Source organism: Haliotis rubra, unplaced genomic scaffold (genome assembly GCF_003918875.1).
Source record: "Haliotis rubra isolate DU_JTF1 unplaced genomic scaffold, ASM391887v1 Scf1494, whole genome shotgun sequence".
In the NCBI taxonomy this organism is placed as follows: Eukaryota; Metazoa; Mollusca; class Gastropoda; order Lepetellida; family Haliotidae; genus Haliotis; species Haliotis rubra.
In genome coordinates, this window is record NW_025765441.1 from 26447 (window position 1) to 47170 (window position 20724).

At 40.1% G+C, this 20724-nt stretch overlaps 1 protein-coding gene and 1 long non-coding RNA gene across 3 annotated transcripts; one reads left to right on the plus strand and one right to left on the minus strand.

Annotated features, from left to right (window-relative positions):
* Positions 1 to 381: 381 nt before the first annotated feature.
* LOC124270057 (serine-aspartate repeat-containing protein E-like) lies at positions 382 to 6674 on the plus strand. Of its 2 annotated transcripts, XM_046705080.1 has the most exons (6): positions 382 to 538; positions 1443 to 1558; positions 3391 to 4168; positions 4494 to 4827; positions 5782 to 5819; positions 6095 to 6674. In XM_046705080.1, exons 3-6 carry the CDS (start codon positions 3410 to 3412, stop codon positions 6245 to 6247), a joined length of 1284 nt encoding a protein of 427 aa, XP_046561036.1. In that variant the 5' UTR covers positions 382 to 538; positions 1443 to 1558; positions 3391 to 3409; the 3' UTR covers positions 6248 to 6674. The 2 variants fall into 2 exon arrangements, with proteins under 2 accessions (XP_046561036.1, XP_046561035.1); XM_046705079.1 differs by lacking the exon at positions 382 to 538 and having other exon boundaries at positions 1221 to 1558.
* A 9764-nt stretch (positions 6675 to 16438) lies between these two features.
* On the minus strand, positions 16439 to 20488 carry LOC124270054. The gene is made up of 3 exons (XR_006896664.1): positions 19500 to 20488; positions 17280 to 17371; positions 16439 to 17032 (listed from the first exon to the last, which is right to left on the minus strand). It is a non-coding gene; the product is annotated as an uncharacterized LOC124270054 (long non-coding RNA).
* Positions 20489 to 20724: the final 236 nt, after the last annotated feature.

The window sequence follows — 20724 nt, forward strand, 5'->3', positions numbered from 1 at the left end:
TTTATCAGCAATAGTATGGCTACAACTCGGCGATATGTAGGCTGGGCCGACAAAACCACATCAGTTTCTGTATAAATTGGCTTTCAGCAACCAATACTTGTCGTAAGTGGCGACTAACGGGATCGGGTGGTCAAGCTCGTTGATGTGGTTGACACGTGTCATCGGTTCCCAATTGCACAGATCAATGCTCATGATATTGATCACTAGATTGTCTGGTCCAGACTCGATTATTTACAGATCGCCGCCATATAGCTGGAATATTGCTCAGTGGGGCGTAAAACTAAACTCACTCACTCACTCACTCGAATCTGGGATTCGAATCCATGAGCAACAGGAGAGGTACAACCAAGACGTAAATATACAAATACCGACACACACGAAACACGTGACTGTCGCAAACACATGATCCTTCTTAAGGAAGTTACATCTGGATTAACCTGTTCTGTTTCCTTTCAACTGTATGAGTGAGAATGTTAAACCGACTAAACAGGCTGTCCTGAAAGGCAAGGCTACTTAACGAAATAGCTGAGGCTGGTTGGTAAGTACAAGCAGAATCCTATTAGAAATACAGAAGGATTGATTGTATACCATGTCCTTAGCGGGCAATATTATATAACTGATAATACAACATGGAAGTATGTGTATCGTTTCATAGTGTTGTCAAAACAGTTAAGGGAAAGAAATTTCGAAGTTTCCACAAACTGACTGGTTATAAATGTATTTTTGAACGAAAACATATTTATAATCAATTTCAGCAACATGTCCGCAAAACCACTCTGCAGGAGCAGCCTGGTGATGTACAGTGTTTTCGCTGTAATTTGTACCAGGAAATAATGCCATGTCATAATGTAAACACGCTACAGACACTCTACACACGTACGCAATCTAACGCTAACATTCGATGTCATCAGCTATTGCGATAACCACTAGCCTAACACATATGGAATTATAGCCTCTGCAGAGTAGTAAAAATAATATGACTACTCATGGTTCTTGACACAACTTTCAGCTATTGTGACTGAACACTTTTACGCCATTTAGCATTCTACCATGACTTCAGTAAATACTGGATTGGGATAGGTTTATTAAAATCACGCTGTATACATCTGATTTTCCAACACAGTCCTTTTGAAAAATCTTTATAAAGTTGTTATGGTAGAATGGAGATAAACTTATACTGTGTTGGAAACGCAGAGGTACATAACAGAAATTGTAATATCTCTATATTTTAACACCAAACGTAATATTCAATAATATTGAAGGCTGTGCGTAGTCGGTGATCCTCACATATTTTATAGTTCATGTCGTATAAATTAGCAAACAAACAAGTTGAGGACATAAACAACTCCGCATCAGTATCAACGCAGACAGGACTTCCGCAGGGATGTGTCCTACTTCCCTTTGTATTTCATCACGACCTACTTACTTCTGTGTTCGTACAGCTAGGAGGTACATGCCGTGATGTAGTGTGTGGGGAACGGTGTTGTTCGTTGGACATATTTCCAGTTACTTGCTTAAAAGGCCACTCAAACAGAAGAAGAAGAAAGTTGATAAACAGGTTTGTGTGTAGTTGTCGTGAAAGAAAAAGAAGGAATTTGCACTGATGATCTTTTAAATCGGCTTATGACGGATGCTTGTGGTGATAGTGACAGGGAAATCTTCACTGTAAACCGAAACAGCTAGTTACACACGTAATCTCACACAGAATATTGTTACTGAATGATTAATATTGTTATGGCGAATACGGGAAGTCATACGTAAACATATGCAGTTATTATTCTATTTTGACAATAACACTAAGTTCATCATGAATTGTTTACAAAATTTAGGATCGGAAGATATCATATTATCAAACTTTATGCTCTCACGAAATAAAGAAATTGTTATCCATAAAGTTTGGTCAATAGTCTACCATCCAACTTCTAAAATGCCACTCAAACAAGGAAGATATGATACAATACACCCCACCATCACTTGATTTACACGTGACGATCCGGATTAGAATTGGTCTTCAGCAACAGACACGTGTCATCCCATCCCAGTTGCGTAGATCGTTGCTCATGACACACAGCACAAAACACACACACACACACACACAAAAACAAAAACAAAAAATAAACAAACAAACAAACCTCAAACAACAACCCAAACAAACAACAACAACAGCAGCAAACAAAAACAAAAAACAAAAAAAACTCCCAAAATAAACAACAGAACAACCCAAAACACTTACTTTTAATGTTATTCGCTGGTTATTGAGCATATAAATATTCCACTGGCGCTGACAAAAGAATACTCTCCCAACATGAATAACTTATACTTTAACATAAAAACAAAAGTGTAAAGCTTTTTACCTTAAACGGCATGGGTACGTCTGTTGGTTGTTTTTTTCCTTCACACCGCACTCAGCAATATTTCAGCTACATGGCGGCGGTCTGTAAATAATCGAGACTGGACCACACGATCTAGTGATCAACATCATGAGCATCGATTTACGCAGTTGGGATACGATGACATGTGTCGACCTAGCCAGCAAGCCTGACCACCCGATCCCGTTAGTCGCCTCTTACGACAAGCATGGGTTGCTAAAGACCAATTCTAACCCGGATCCTCACGGGTCTGTAAACATTTTGTTTGTTGTCTCTATTTCGAACGATGTTTGATATCAATACCGTACTTTGTCGCCTCGAACAAGGAATAGCTGGTCGTTGTTAGTTGTGATATGTATCTTAAAAAAACGACTGAAGTAGCATTTAAATGACTATCGATTTGAGCACGCTTCGATGATAAAATGGCTCTAGTCATTAAAATCGTATTGAAAAATACATAACATATGAAGCAATTTTCTATCGATGTCTAGTAATTGGTTAATTCCTGATTTGACCGAACTGGCATTTTCACCAGTAGTTGCCACGTAGCTCAAAACATCCACAAGGCAGGCCCTCAATGAAACCCCCATGTACGTGGAAGCACGAATATAATCTGACCTGTGAAGATCCGGGTCATGTGGTCAGGCTCGCTAGCTTGGTTGATGCATCCCAATTGCGTAGATCACTGTTGATGGTGTATTGACTGGTCCAGACTCGATTATCAACAGAATTTACCTGGGATATTGCTGAATGCGGGATAAACACAAGCAACAAACAAAACAAACTGTTATTAATGGTGGACTGGGTGCTTAGACTAACCGAAATACCTTTGTATGTCTATGTATAGTCAAACACGGTTCTGTCGAAGTTAAAGTTAATGACTACTTCGAGTTATCCGGAGTTAGAGACAGCGTGAAATAATGAGTAAAGAAGGAATACGCAGGGACCAATATTTTAGTTGAGGTTCGACACATCAAACTTCGACACAACAGTGTTTGACTCTACCTTTGATTGATTGCAGGTGCTCGCTAACCAACATAATGGTACAACAGGTGTGTGCCATGTGTAGGCTGATGGCTGAAGTCAAGATTATGCCAGTTGTGGAATCACTGAATGACTTCTGCTGTTTGTCCGAGGATTTCTATCAAGACCTCAAGAAGCCGTCTGTATCAAAAAGAATAAAATGGCGGGGACTCTTACGAAAGATTAACTCAAACCAACAGAAGCTGGCAAGGATGATATTTGTCCAACTAATTCAGAGAGTCAATCCAGAGATTGCGGAACAACTTGAGACGATCAGTCAAATCTGCTGCGTGTGTGGTCTTATTGACAATACCAAAGCTGGTGACCCACAGGACGATCAAATCAAATTTATGTCACTCCAGTTTCCGAAAACAACTCACACTTGGGAACCTCTCCGAAGGTCAAAATCCCTTGATATTTTGATCGAATATTCATGTTCTAGCTTGGATGGCAAGCCTGTAGATAAACTTCAGTCTCAGGCTGATCAAGATCATGGTGCAGGGTTTATTAAAGCCATTTACCAGAGATCAGGGTTCAGGTATGAAGACTCAAAACAAGATTTACATGGTAAGCAGTCAACAAAAAACCCTGAATATCACCATGGACAGATAAACCCATACACTGACACTTTCCATAAAGATGAGAGTGTTGACTCTGACGAGACTTCACTCATGGAAGTCCAGAAAAACGAAGCATCCAGTGAGGACAGAAGATCGGATAATGTTGATGACGACGACGATACTGATGCTGATGCTGATACTGATGCTGATGCTGATGTTGATGCTGATGCTGATGCTGATTCAGATGCTGGGATTGATGCCGAGATGCTGAGATGCTGATGCCGATGCCGATGCCGATGCCGATGCCGATGCTGATGCTGATGCTGATGCTGATGTTGATGCTGATGTTGATGCTGATGCTGATGCTGATGCCGATGCCGATGCCGATGCTGATGCTGATGCTGATGCTGATGCTGATGCTGAGGCTGAGGCTGAGGCTGATATTGATGTTGATGCTGAGGCCGATGCCGATGCCGCTGTTGCTGTTGCTGTTGCTGTTGCTGTTGCTGAGGCTGATGCTGATGTTGAGGCTGAGGCTGAGGCTGAGGCTGAGGCTGATGTTGGGGCTGAGGCCGTTGTGGTTGATCAAGAAAGTTATGTTGATGCACCTGAGAGGCTATTTAAGTCAGACTCTGTCGATCGTACCTCGGAAGGTAACAATGGAGCAACCCATCGACAACCCAGTTCATCTGTAGATTCAGAAGGTTTCTCATTAGAGAAGACACCCACGATACACGGACAGATCATCCACGAAAGTGTTGAACAAGAGAGACACAATCCAGTTGGGGAGGTGTACGATTCTGACGATGTGCAGGTGCTTGCGTCTGAGGATCTGGTATCACAGGGTACGAGCAGGGTTCCCACAAAACATGTCGGTAGGTACAATGAACAATTTTAACAGGTTTTTGTTAATATTAGAACACACCTCTCTCATCCACATTGTTTGAATTTTAAAGTTTTATTAAAAATCAAACACAATTTTTTATTAGTATGCTAATCTACACACGGAATTCTCTTTCAGTTTTGAAAATGTAAATGATTTCTCACCCATTTGCACACTTAGGTTGAGTAATGTTCCCTCAATATGAAGGAGTTGATTCAGGGAAGGAAGTGTGACACGGAAACTATTTTCTGTTCTGTCCTATTCGAAATTACATAATGACACATGTCTTCTGGTTCCTATTGCATATTCTAGAACACGGGCGATAAAGTAGCCTTGTAGCAAATGACTCGTGATCGACTTATTACTTTAATCTGTGTCAAGCCTATTCATTCTCCCTCGGTGAGGTAACTTGAATAATGGTGAAGTGCATAACAGCCGCACTCATACTTTAATGGAACATTGGTGATGTTCAAATTATTAATGTTGTTGGGCCTCATCCGAATTGGGGGGGCGGTGGGGAAGCATAATAGTGAAAGCGCTTGCTCGTCACGCGTGAGACCCGGGTTCGATTCCCCACATGGGTACAACGTGTGAAGCTCATTTGGTGGAATATTGCTAAAGGCGCCGAAAACTAAACTGACTCACTTACCCGACTGAAAAACCACTACGTCCTTGGGACAGTCATTTGTATATATATTTCAACCAATTTCTATTATAGAGTCTCGACCTCACCTAGTATCCAATTCACGATGGACTCGAAACCATTTGATCGTCCCCAGGTATACAAATTAAGCATAAACCTCAGAGTTCAGAATGTAAACAATAATGCCAGTTCACGTTTTGGTTGTCTCGAACCCTTTATAACGTAAGCTGTATTCAGGGGCTAGCAAGTTCGACACAAAGGCTTCGACTGTTCTCAGTCATTTTTTTGTTTTGACTATTGCAGGCGGACATACTCAGAAAACGCCACCAGTTCAGTCGCAGGTGAGATTAGATCGATGTTTAATTTATGTAACAATTTATCACGACGTTTCTATGAATTTTTATGGCTGCATGAGGTACAGATTCATACAGAATTGAAAAATACATGTTGAATTAATTCAGTAAGTCATGTCTCAATACCTGTCATATTTCACTTTCAGTGTTCCGTTATACAATACAGATGCGATGATTTCGTTACTGTTTTACAACTGTTTACGTTTCTGTGGTACATTTTATTTTTTGTATCAAGATAAAAGTGATTTAATTATTTTTTCCAGACAAAAATTCAAATTCCAGCGACGTCGCTTGGTTGGGTATTTCAAGCTTTGCTAACCGTCCTCGTAGTTGTGATGCATCTGCTGCCGACTGGTCTCCTGGTGGCCATTATAGCACTGATATGCATACAGATCTACATCAGCAGGAATGGCTAGAGAATAGGGAGCGTGATCATCCACGGCTTTTATGACGTTGCAAAAACGTTACTTAACTGCTACATGTTTTGTTGAACGTTCAATGGACGCTGCTTGGGCGATTCAGAATATTACCACTTGCTATGACTGTACGTGTTTTTTATGCGATGTTGTTCACAGAAGATAGGATATACAGACACACACCCCACACCCCACCCCATCAGGCATGCAGTGCACCCCGGAAGTGCCAGAACTCTGTCAAAAAGGAATTCTTTCCGAAAGCGGACCTGCAGATTTTCAATGCAGATGAACGGTGTTTGAATTCATAGGCTGGAAATCCATTGTTTCTCCAACCACGTGGCATGGGGGTGAATGCAGGTTACACAAAACCAAATGTTTTCCCATAAACGTCAATAAACGTCAGACCAACTCTGATGATTTATCTCATGATTTTGGACACCCGAATAATAAAGTTGTTTAACAAACGACCATTATTTTGTTGTCACGCTATTTCTTACAAGGGGGGACCACTTGCTGGTACAACAGCCAGGTAATCAACAAGTGTGTGTAGTGAAATTTCAATTTCACAGATACAACTCGCACACTTGGTTGTCATCAGAGTTGAACTGTCGATTTCATGTACGCGGTGCAAAGATTGATTTTGTTGCATTTAATACATTTTGTGTTGTGAGCAGTTCATCTGTCTAAAATGAAGTCAAACGGACTATAACTGTATATGCTTGGTTAACCAGTTACATTTCCATTTACCACAGTTCCGCACCAAATGTCACCTACTTGAAAATATCTATGCACACATTCAGCATAACTCATTGTGTTAAAAAGACAGCTCTTAATACTGAAAAATCAGTTTTAATGAATGTACATGTACATTTAAAAAACACATAACTCTTACACAATATCATCCAATCACAGGGGGGCGGTGGGGTAGCCTAATGGTTAAAGCGTTGGCTCGTCACGCCGAAGACCCGGGTTCGAATCCCCACATGGGCACAATGTGTGAAGCCCCTTTCTGGTGTGCCACGCCGTGATGTTGCTGGAATATTGCTAAAAGCGGCGTAAAACTAAACTCAGTCAGTCATCCAATCACAGCTGTCAGAAGGTTCTGATTGCTTATGTTAACAGGAGTTGTATGCCTCACCTGATACTGAGGTTATTGCTGCGGTCTTTTCCGGTTTTGTTAATCAAATACTATCATGACTTTAGGGGAATTCATATGTTACTCAATATGTTGAATGTTCAGTATTAATTTTGGAGTCATTTTTCGTTCAGATTTAAGATAAATAACTTGGGTTTATCACTGCAATGGTAATATTATAATATTATAATGCATTAATATGACATTTACGTTACAATAAAATGCAAAAGTATAACCTTCACATTCAAGCAGGGGAACCAAATGTAGCGCACCTTTAATATCTCATATGGCGTTCGTGCTGGACAATTGCAGAGCATGTCTTGAGACAAGGGAGACTACTCCTTCATGCATGTTTACACCCATGTATATTTTCGGGAATATTTTCAAGTGACTTTTTTTTGCTCTTCAAATTACATATAGTTGCCTTTGCTTGTCATTTTCTTTGTTGATTACATAATAACATGTGTCGATCTCGAGTAAGTCTTTATTGTGTTGTAATTTGGAACCGGCTTCGGTAATTTGAAGATATATAAGTTTGACTCAAGTGTACTTAAAAGTAGTCCACTGTGTCTGACTTCCTCCGTTGTCTTGTGGAAAGAGATGCCGTCATTACCGATAGATGGTGAATTATGGTACTTGTTGTTTCCCTGCCTGGTGCTCAGCAGCTATCGGATAATCGAAGTACTGAGCGTCTCTGAGCCATTATTCTGACCGTTATGCTTATGGGATATCATGATAAATCCGGCATATGTACAGACTGACAGACAGGCAGACACTAGTTTGCAGATCACCATGTGGTGAAACTAGATGTTTGTTTGTTTGTTTAACGACGCACTCGGCACTATTACAGCTATATGACAGCTGTCATAAATAATCGAGTCTGCATCAGACAATTCTGTGATCACAGTTTGTCAAAATATCTTACTTGAGGCATCTCCACTCACTCATTTCCTCGGCAAAAGAGAGCAATTAGTTTGGGAAAGCAATTGTCAGGCTACATGTGACAAAATTAAGGCTATTCTCACGATTTCTCTACGCAACTGGGATACGCACTAGTAAAACCAACGAGCACGATGACGTCATTGTAAAGCTCAAACACCTTACTGGGACACACTTCATAGGTTTCTGACTCAACCAAGGGCAGTAACTCTGCACAAGAGCCTTCGAACAAGAGTCCGGCCGACATATGTACAAACTTAGAGCATCACTAAAATCTGGTCATAAAATTCGTCGTCGTAAAAGGCGTGATGAGGTTATTCTTTCACGTCTCAGACTTGGACACTGTGGGCTAAATGCTTACAGGAGTATTATAGATAAGACGGTCTCTTCTAAATGTGGTCATTGCAATTTGGAGACGCCTGAAAATATCGAATATTATCTAATTACATGCCCTGGGCATAACAACAGAAGACATAATCTCAGAAGTGCTGTACTTGAGGCTGATGATGTATTTTCATTAGAAACAGTTTTGGGCCCCAATATCATGTATGGGTCTGTGCAACGGGCAGTTTTAGATTTTGTCTCGTCATCTGGAAAATATGATGTATTGCAGACAAGCTCTCTAATGGCTTAGACAGATATAGTTCTGTGGTTTTGGATCATTTTAACACTCTGTCATCTGAACCTACTGCTTTTTTTAAAGAATGAGTATTTCATGTTTCGGAAATGGAAGTGATTACTTAAGCTTATTAATCCGTAACACAAAACAGAGATTATTCGATATACATGTATGTATACATCTATCCAAATTAATATTAATAGTGTTGTCGTTTCTTTTATCTGAACTAAACGATTCCTTTTGGCGATGAAATTACCTATGATTGTTTATTAAATCATGTCAATGTGTTGGGCGCAAATAGGCCTCTCACTGGGCCACGTCGCCCTAAAACTGTAAAACCAACCAACAAACCTTTGAACAAGAGGGAGATCGGTGAGGCCAATACAACCGAGTCTGCTGTTGTACAAGTGTACTTGTCTGGAATCACGTGCATGCTGATGACTGGAGTTTTGTTACAGATGTCTGGTAACATTATAACTGTCTCTGTGTACACAGGGACGGTGGGAGTAGACTAGTGGTTAAAGCGTTCGCTCGTCAAGCCGAAGACCCGGGTTCGATTCCTCACAAAGGTACAATGTGCGAAGCCCATTTCTGGTGTCCCCGCAGTAATATTGCTGGAATGTTACAGGGATAATAATCTACAACGTTATATAGTCTCCTGCTAAAACCGGCAAAAGACCATACTCTTTCAGTGTACATATATAATTCAAGCTATTCATTCTTCTATGTTTAACTGTGCATAAGCGTTATCCGCTGCCGCTGATTTTAAAGGGTAATTTTGTAGGCAATGATCGCCCTAAATCTATCTACAACTAAGTTTTGTTGGACACAAGGATGCCACTGTCTGATTCATAACATCTCGTTGACCAAAAACAGTGTTCGGAGTTTTGATTTGGTTTGTTTAACGCCGCAATATTCCACCTATATTCTGTAAATAATTGAATCTGCACCAAACAATCCAGTGATCAACAGCATGAGTATCTATCTACCCAACTGGGATACGATGACATGTGTCAAACAAGTCAGCAAGCCTGACAACCACGGATGTAGTATATTATTACCTGGACCTTCAGGTGTGGTAAAGTTTAGTAATTAGTAGAATATTTTAAGACTAAATACCCCTATAACTTCCAAAGAAGAAAAATAATTTAGTGCTGCAAGTGATCAAGGGCAGGTCAGACTCGAGCACTTGATAGATACCTTCAACACAAGTAGAGAATGAAAGGTGGCACATAATTGAATGTGGCAGCCATTTTTAAATGGCCGCCAATGAGATAATGGGAAAAATTGGAAACATTCCTTTTTTACATTGGGTTCAGTGAGTGGTTTAGAATATGTATGCTGTTGTTAATCTCAATATTTGTTTTAATGAAAATAAATAATACCATGGACTTGTGGTGGGGGCTTCCAAAATTGACCGAGGCGAAATTTACACTTTTCCTACAGGGGTACGAGCCTATCCTGTCTTATGTTAAAGTTTTAGTTGGTGAGATGGACTCAGGCAAAGTAAACTTTAGTACAGCACCTGGCGTTGCTTCCATCTTTGTATGAATGTGTGTCAGCGCATGAATATAATGTTAACACGTAGGAGTCTACCGCCTTCGTGGTGTAGTGGTTAGAGCATCCGCCCGGAGAGCGGAAGGTCGGTTCAATCCCCGGCCGCGTCATACCAAAAGACGTTAAAATATGGTACTTGTTCGTCCTTGCCTGGCGCTCGGCATTAATGGACACGACAAGGACTGGTCGGCTCTGAGTCAGTATAATGTGTCCGAGTGAGGTATTCATGCTTAACTGCGGCATGGTATCCCAGTGAGCTAGCGCTATAAAACCAGCTTAAGTTTGGGCTTGTACAAGCAGCCATATATACGTATGCACGTCGTAATAAGAGCGAAATATTCCTAAGTACGACGTTAAATCGATATCACCTCATCTCACCTCACCTCACCTTTGGAGTCACCCCTCACCCATTGACTAAGCCACATTCTCGGATCAAATCTTATATACACAATGACGACATGGAACGGCAATACGAGAAGGTAACTGTGGAAGGGTGACCCGACATCCCGTACAAATGGGGTGTTGCGTTACTCTTTTCCATGAGTATGTAATCTCATTCTACATACCCACTACGCACATACACAATAAAATACACCTTTGAAAACGCAGGAGAATGTCGCCACATGCTGTGCATTATTCTGTATGCATACAGATATTGTATGGGGTTGTCACTGGTCATTTTGAATACACATACTGGTAATGGTTAAAAATAGTGGCGTGGGATGACCTACATAATAAAAATGTGCATACTTGAATGTCAACAAAAGTGAATTCCTCATTCGAAGTTACCGACTTACACGACGGAGATATTTAAGGTAGGTAAGTGTTAGATGCCTTTGTTAACCTTTTACAAAAACAAAACACACAAACACTGCATTGATGATGATGATTGGTGTGCCAGTCCATATAATGTAGGCACTGATATTCCTGAGTGTATAATTACTGGCTTTTGTTTTACAAAGCAGCCGTATTCTTGGTTGTCATACCTTGAAAACAGTACAGTGCAGTAATACAGTCGCATGAAGATGATATATCTCAACAATACAGTACCATGCAGAGAATTTATTCCAACAATACAACCCCATACAGATCATTTGTTACAACAATTCAACTTCATGCAGATCATTTGTTCCAGCAATACAACCCCATGCAGATCATTTGTTACAACAATACAACCCAATGCAGATCATTCATTTGTTCCAACAATACAACTTCATGCAGATCATTTGTTCCAGCAATACAGTCCCATGCAGATCATTTGTTACAACAATACAACCCCATGCAGATCATTTGTTCCAACAATACAACCCCATGCAGATCATTTGTTCCAACAATACAGTCCCATGCATACGTGCAGATCATGTGTTTAAGCATCACACGTGTAATACAGATGTTATAAATGTTATTTCAGCAGTACAGAAGTTGTTTGTTGCAAATGACATCGTTAGGCAACAGAGGCCTTTCAGGCATATCACGGAGGCCAGTAATGTTTAGGCGATGTACTTAGCTGATGTATTGAGAGAGGTGTCTTTATAAAGTATGAATGAAATATTTTTGTATCGCTACGTTAACCCTCCCCTTTCAAATGTTTATCAATGCCTGTATTTGCATGTTACCTCCAAATAAAACTTAGAATATATTGCTCCCTGTATAGTGATCTATTCCATGTATTTAGGGGTGAGGAACATCCAGTTCTGTATGTCTCATCCGAGTTGTTTGGTCTGTCTGCAGATCATCATCTGAGATGGCTTCCAGGTGTGTCATCTGTGAACTGGCATCCACAGTTGACGTTTTACCAGTAGCATCATGTCTTCACGCTGCTGGGCACCTGTCGGACATGGTGCTCCTTGACATCCAGAAGCCAGTGGATCAGAAGATAAAGTGGAGGGTACTCTTGATACCATTGAACGTTCAGGAAAACAAACGAGGCAGAAACAAATTTATTGAGCTTGTCCGTAAATCCAGTCCACGAACTGCAAAAGAACTCGAGGCAGTCGGTTTCCATCGCCAGATAGGCTGTGTGTGCCGTCCACACATGTCCCATTCCTGGACCGGAGAAGAACCCATTTCTGCAAATTACAGTTCCTTTCAGGCGGCAAAACCTACCATGATTGCCCTCCCCCTTCGCAGGTCAAAGTCTTGTGATTATCTTGTAACATGGGAATTCATTGCTGACAAGTCAGATGTGGGTAAATCCTCAACCAGTGACGAGTCAGATGCCTTTGAAGAACACACTAGGAGTAGCCCAATGAGGAGTTGGAAATCATCTTCATCTGGAACGGGGAGCGCACCATCCGCCGACACCGTCGACAATGTATGTTTCAGTGACACTGATGGAAAGATGACGCCTCCAGTTTTAGCGAACCGTACGTCTAACCGAACCACCGGGACGACAAATGTTTTGCAGGGAACTAAAGATGGTGAGATGCCTTAGAGTGTGCGCGATTTTGAGTATGTGTCTGTGTATGTGCGTGTGTGTATGTTTGCCTCTGTGTGTGTAGTTATGTCAGAATGAAACGAAGGTCTAGATGCATTTTGTGCAGGTTGCTTTTACACAAGTGTCACTAACTGCCCCGTGATACGCATGATGACGACATAGATACCGCCGTCATGCGTCGCCTATGACTACACTTAGTTTTCATTGTACGCCTTAAGAGCCGTAGAACTTGTGCAGATATAGAAGCGTGTATTTGTGTTATTGTATGATGTAAGTATAGAAAAGAGAGTTGAGATGCATGTGAGGTTGATTGATGTCTGAATCTGGTCTTATGGTAGGGTAAAAAATGGTGGATGGGTTGTGTGAGGATCGTTGGATGCGTCCTTGATTTCAAGAGTATACTTGATATATATATTTGTATGCATGTAGGTAGGGGATTGGGTTTGATTGGTACTTTAACTTAAAATGCGTTGCTAACCCCACTTAGGAACGGCGGCCCTACCAAGATCACAGTTACTAAGATAAACAACATTGCTGCCCAGTTTAGTTAAAAGAATCTCCTTTTCGCTAGGGCTACATTTTTTAGTGCAACCTTGGCGTCAGGTCGAAAGAAATGGTTGCTGAAAAATGGGTAGCCCTAGCGAAAAGGAGATTCTTATAAATCCCCAATCAAAACCAATCACCTACCTACATGCATACCCTACCTACATCATTGTACTACTACTTGTCCTGAGTGAGTGAGTAACAATGTGTGTTGGTGTTTCAGGTGTCACGTCTCCATCCTCATCACTGACGGAGGTAATACTGTGTTTTCTAGTATTTAAATGAAGTGATGCGTAGTCTATCTCTCGCTTAACTGCAGGCGTGTAGCAAGATATCTTTGGGCGTAAGCCCGACAGGTTGCAAAGTTTTATGTTTAGATAGTTTTGAGGACTTGCCAACTTTTTTAGCAGCAATAATGTAAGCCCGTTTTTTTTATAACGGTAGTTACGCCCCATGAACTTGTCTCTTCTTCGTTACAAACTAGTAAAACTTAGTTTCACGTTTATTAAAACAGGCTTTAAAATCAAATTATGAATTCTTTGCAATACATACATACGCAAATATACGCAAATTATTCATATAAAACGCCAAAGCATGAAAAAATCTCGATTTATTGAATATTTGCTGTGTTATCTTTTAATGCTTTCAGAGACATCAGCATGTAGATATATTTGTTATATAGTTGTTTATTTAGTTTCAATATTTTCAGAAGGAGAAGTATGTGGATATGACTGACCGTTCACCTAACGATCTATTTATCAAGTATTTGGTGCTATACTGTTTATACATATTTGTTAAATAATTGATTTTTATTTAGTTTCAATATTTTCAGAGGTCACGGTGTGCGGATCTGACTGACCGTACATCTGTTCCTCAAGAAACGCAGATACAACTGGGCTTGTTAGTCCTCCTCTTCTTGCCAGTCGGTGCTTGCTTGATGTCGAGAGACCTCGTGTTCAGTATTATCTTACTAATACTGTTACACATGTACAGTTATTGGAGACAGTAAGGGCCATAAGAGAATGACGATCATATATTGAATTTGTATTCGTTGTTGCATGTGAGCTGAGTATTAAAGTCGTGCGGAAGTGAAAATCCGCATTTCGTATTTGGGAGCCATTACAACTCCCCACAAACAATTGTTTTTATCTGGTAAATAATTTAATTGATCTCTGCAGTATTAGTTGAACAATGTCATATTAATGTCAATACCGCTTGTAATGTCACAATGAAATACTTTAAGAACGCTTTATAGCACAACTCTCGATGTCATTTAGTTGAGAAGAGTCACGACAATTTGAACATATATCTACAGTGAAAAAAGGTTGTATCGAACTTTGATGTGTCGAAATTATGGTTATCTCGAAGTAAAAGATTGGTCTTTACAAATTTCTCTGTAGTCATCATTTTCCATTGTTTCGAAACTGGGATCAGTCTACAGTCACAACGTTACAAGGAGTTTGTGCGGAACGCTATTTCACTCCTTGTCCATATTAACAAGGTTGTGCGGTATACAGTTTCTCCGGAGCCCAGCCTGGTACAGTTGAAGCATTATTATTAATATGTATTACACTTCATATCGCTACTTTGTGCCTTGAGTGGCTTGAAACGTTCACAGCGTAAAATGAAACCATAATATGATTCCCTTCCGGATAACTTTATCAGACACCATTAAGCAAGGGAACTCATCAATGGTTAACATGTATTTGATATTCATTTGCTAGTGTACAACGAATGCTACGTTTACAACACAACGTTTAATGACAAGCTTACGAAATTTATTATAATGCAACAGTCAGAAGCGAGACATAGTGTTGGTCCTTAATTAACAACCCAAGTAGGGGTTCAGGGGTTCGAAATTTATTATAATGCAAAACGCCTTGAAAATTCCTGGATACGCCTTTGTTAATGGTGTGAGCACCATGAAGTCGTTGTAATTACAAAGAGAAAATCAATATATGATTTTGAACGTGACGTTAAATCCCACTTTGGCATATGGCCAATCTTCGCATAAGCTAAACATATAGCTGACAATATAGGCGTGCGGTGTATTACTTACATTCTATTTCAGTCAAACGAAAGTAGTGACTTGATATACAAAACGCCTACTCTTTACGGGCACAAGAGCAATGACCACCCTGTGCTTACGTAGCACGTTGTATTCGAAATATCAAAGGCCGCCGGGGTAGCCTAGTGGCTAAAGCGTTCGCTCGTCACACTTAAGGCCCTGGTTTGATTTCCCACATTTGTACAATGTGTGAAGCCCATTTCTGATGTCGGCGGCCGTGATATTGCTGGAATATTGCAAAAAGCAGCGTAAAACTAAACCCACTCACGCACTTCCATACGAACGTGTATCACTTGTTGACACTGCAAACCACCGGGATGATTATGCCATTTTCGGCCAAGATCCTCAACCAAATCCTTGCCTATACGAACATGGAAGTCCTGGTACAGTAACTACGTTTATATCGAACACGCTTATGTCGAACTGACGGATGTACCAAACTTTGCTTTTAGTCCCGGCCACTTTTATATTTAGTCGAAATGCGTACAACGGGTTATAACGAACTACACTTCGTGGTATGATTAAGTTCGTTATAACCATAGATTATAATTACTGTACATTTTGAGGACATAATGATGAAATATAATACGAAATGAATCCATGGCCTCAATACGTTATTAACGAAGATTTACTCACATTTTTCAGGAACTTTGCAAAAGGTGCTATTAAACAAACAATAATAAAGAAAGCAAAACAGCAACAAAACCAGCAAAACAACAAAAAGCAAAAACATAAATATTTTATTAAAATAAAAACAAGTATACATATATAAAATATATTTTACAAAAATACAAGTAGGGAAGCAAAAAGAAATTAAATAAAACCAACCAAAGATATTACACTGTTAAGACATATATTGTAGTGTTCTATGAGCGTTTTCCTTGCATAAGATAACAACAGATGGAAACTAAATGGGGATACTGAAGACAGAAAATGTTTTTTGCGCTAACGGATAATATTATAATCATGTGATTAGTGTCTCATACTAATCACATATACACATTGAACTGTACATTGTTATCACCATCTGTTTGGTCCAATAGATGGAACTTCTACCCTGACATTCAGTAGTTTAGCTCACATCCGTGTCACACTAAACGGCGTGAAAAAGATGGTATTTGTTGTTACCCTGGTTAGTCATGTCTTACTGAGTAAGTGAGTCAGTTTACTTTTACCCCACCTTTAGCAATATTACTGCAATATCACACATTGTACACGTGTACACTTGTGGGGAGCCTTTAACATTGCCTTGTATGTATCTTTTAAACGGTTTGAGGAATGTCTAGGGTCTGAATGGCTGTAGCTGAGGCAAAGTTAACTAACAGAGTAGCCTAAATACATCATACATGTATTTCATTTGAAGCAATAATCCGGTACGCTCAGCAGTGCCGTCGATGGAGACTTTTCTCCATCTTGTACGGATTGATTTCACATTTGTTCATGACAGGAATCTTCTAAATATGGCAAATGTCCGGTAGAAAGGTTTCCTGAAAGAGAGACAATGGTAACTCAAGATTCCGTGTCTATGATCAGGATCTTGGGATTTGGATTCAATTGGTGAGTTGTGCTGTGTTTCAGTGGTGATATAAATTCTTCTAGCCTCAATACACATATATAAACCTACAAATTGATCTCTGTAGGTTTTCTCACTTCCCACAATTATGCAGGTCCGTACTGTATTCTTTGGGGATATATATCTAAAAGTCATTTTACATATAAAAGAGTTTTAGTCACCATCATTCAGAGATACTTCTTCAACATCCATGTAAACCTCCGAGATGATATCATCTTCAAGGAAGTCAGGATTGCGTGGAATGGTGTCTTTTCTGAAAAGTGAATAAAATTCAACTGTTCAGGGCTGATGAACTCATTTTCACGATTGTCGTCAATTACTGTATATGTTATAGATATAGTCTGCATTATTGGTCAAACAAGTCAAATTATCCATTTTGACAGATTTACTTACTTACAAAATGACATTTTTCTTTACTTCAGCGAGTTTTCAGATACATACAACATTTCATCCCGACATATCTAGATATATCCTTATATATTGAACCATAAAAGAAAGGTCGCCTTTCAAAACCAAATGCAAAATTTTGTACTTACAAGTTGTGTTTTCATTATGATTGTACCGTTTCGTTAACATATTTTTCAATCCATATTAACAGTTATTACCAACATTAGTATGTTTTATGATGAAAAAGCATATCGACCAAACGCACCGAAAAAAGGCAGACATGGTAAAAGGTTCCGTATGACATTCGTGAAAATGAAAATGCACGTGCATGTCGTGACAACTATACCAATGAAAGCTAGTCTCAAACTCGGTTGAAATCATTTTTGTTTTGACACATTCGCCATGCCACGACCTACGAAAGATCAGAGGAACCAAGCCTTAGGACCATTGCAAGTTGGACAGACTGCACGGAGGGTAGCCAATCATTTTAATGTTCATGTTAGGACAATCTACCAACCCAATTAGTGGTATCAGGTCACTAACAGCATCCGAGACCGACCACGCAGTTGGCGCCTTTCAGTAATATCACAACGTCAAGACCGACAGATGGTGCGCAACCATCTGCAGGATGCTTCCCCAGAGCGACGGAAACGGCACGCCAGAGCAATAGGACGCACAACAGACCCATCAGTGCCGATACAGTGCGTCGACGTTTGCGCGGTAGAAACCTCTGCTGTAACAGATCCTATCGTAGTCTTCTCCGCACTGCTCATCACCGCCAAAACCGACTGCAATGGGCAACTCAGCATCGAAATTGGCGTCATCCACAAAGGAGAACTGCGCTTTTATTTCATGAAAGCCGATATTGTGTTTCGACAGTCGATGGCAGAGTGAGTGTATGGTGAAGGAATGGGAACTGTTTTCCAATGAGTGTATTGTTGAAAGAGACTCATGGGGTGGACCAAGCATCATGGTGTGAGGTGCAATCGGTCTGAACCAGTCAGTTGACACCGTGGTGTTCCAGAATCTTGGTCCCGGAGAAGGAAATGATGTGACAGCTGCTCGTTATATTGACCAAGTCATACCACATTTTGGACGTTACAGAAATCACATCTTCCAGCAAGAAAACGCTCGTGCCCACACTGCATTAATTTGTTGCCAGGCAAAATTGGACTTCCTGAGAGACAACATGGCATCAAACCCTGCAAAAGCCTGCACTCAGTCCGGATAGAAGTCCATTAAAACACCTTTTGGGACGAGATTCAAAGAAAACTTAAATGACAACTCCACTTCTTCAGGCCAGAGTATGGACCGACTATAGCCTTCATCAATGATGCATGTCCATGGAGGCCATGGACCCAATAAGTACCTATGGGGTATCTTTAAAGGAGTACCTATTTTTGATGATTTTTGTTTGTATGCACTCTAAAATGTGATTCCCGAAAATGTGTTAACCATAATTGTCAAGTTTGAACTCAATCCTCCGTTTTGATAGTTAATTAGAGAGAATTAAAGTGTGTCCTTTATGAAACTGCTGTCAGTGCGACATTTCTTTTGTGGTTCAGTATATTTAATATTGCAGTAACTATATATATTTTTTCGAATCAACTTGTACATGGCTTTCATTGATATGGATGCCCCAAACACATTCAAGTTTATACTAAGCCTGTTAGTATAGGGCTGGTCCTGTTTATACAGGAAGGAAGATCAGTATATAGTTTACTTCATTTAATATTGACCATAACAGTTAGCAATATTCTGTGTTTATAACACCGGTCTGTCAGCCTGTACCAAGCAACACATTGAATGAATTCATGAAACGTCGATCTTTGCAACTGGGATATGATGACATGCATCAACCAAGCATGGATTTATGAACATCTGTTTCAAACTGGACCTTCAAGGGAGCAGCAGTTCAGTTTGGTCACATAAGTAGATAGACCTTTAGCTGACATTTAACTAGCCAAATATCCGTTGTATGTTATTGCACTCACTTCTGTCTTTTCACCCCACGCATTGCTGTGCCTGAGTCTGACAATCTTCTGTTGACCTCTTCCTTCCGAGCAATCTATGTTTCGTTGGATGTGTGATTCTCATTCTCATTTAGTTCATGATACTTTTCCATATAAACATCCCACTTTAGCAGACCTATTTTATCTGGAGATGTCTGTCTACAGCTGAGGCCACGAAGAAGGCCTGGCATAAATTCTTGCATTTGCTGGAATTCATTTCAAGTGACCTGGGATTGACATAACGACGGGACTTCTCTATTAGAGCCTTCCTTTTGTCTTCAAAAACCTGCTCTGTGCCTCAGATCATCTGAATCAAGTACCCCATTTACAATGTTAAACTTTTCATCAGTAAATTCTCTTAATGAATACAGGACACCTTTAGACAATTCGTCATTCCTTTGAATGAGGGAATGATATTTGTCCTTTAATTCGCTTCTGACAAAGGTGAGAATTTGAACTGGTTGATCAGATGCGATAACACAGGCATCAAAAGCAACTCCTTCCACGCTGGTGTCCGTCAGCTGCAAATCTAGCTTCTGTGCAAGCGATGTTCCCATGTATATCAATGCCATGTTTGAGGTACCAAGAAGGATTTGCATTTCCGTGTTCCACCTTTCGCCTGCACCGTCCAGCCTATCTAAATTGTCGCCCTTGTAGTCAATGAGACACATGGTATCTTTGAAAAGTCTCTTTATTGTGTCCGAGGCCAGTTCAATTCCATGAACTTCATATGTTTTAGACAAATATTGGACTTCCCTCCCTTTGATTTTGTTCTGGAATGTCTTTTCTTTCTCTCCTATGCCAACAATAAATTACCCTCCTCTCTTGGGTTTTGAAAAAGCACTGACATAGAGAGGAAGACGCAGGATCCACAAGTGATCAACAAACTGGTCTGGATATCTCAAAATTGCCTCCTTCTTGTTCTGTTCTTCCGGTTTGAAATCAAATCCTTTCAGCTGAATATCTTTTCTCCGTTATGGTTTTTAACGTATCGCAAGTCACGACTGGTTGTCTTTGCCTTGAATGAATGACTTCTGAATGATTTGAATTTTGCTGCTCTGAGATTTGTTTCAAAAAGACTTGCAGTGCTTGTAGGCTATCTGATATAAACCCTTTGTGGATGATGAATTTAGTCTTGGGATCCGTTATAATAATTGTTAATGAAGGCTGAATGTCAATTATCACAAATTCATGATCCTTTTGGAAT

What these genes read in the sequence shown, in the direction of transcription:
- LOC124270057 (XM_046705079.1), top strand. Translation starts at nt 1,302, where the DNA reads ATGTCGTATAAATTAGCAAACAAACAAGTTGAGGACATAAACAACTCC. An exon ending in AGAAGAAAGTTGATAAACAG is followed by an intron (nt 1,559 to 3,390) that starts GTTTGTGTGTAG and finishes GATTGATTGCAG; the next exon opens with GTGCTCGCTAACCAACATAA. An exon ending in GGTTCCCACAAAACATGTCG is followed by an intron (nt 4,828 to 5,781) that starts GTAGGTACAATG and finishes TGACTATTGCAG; the next exon opens with GCGGACATACTCAGAAAACG.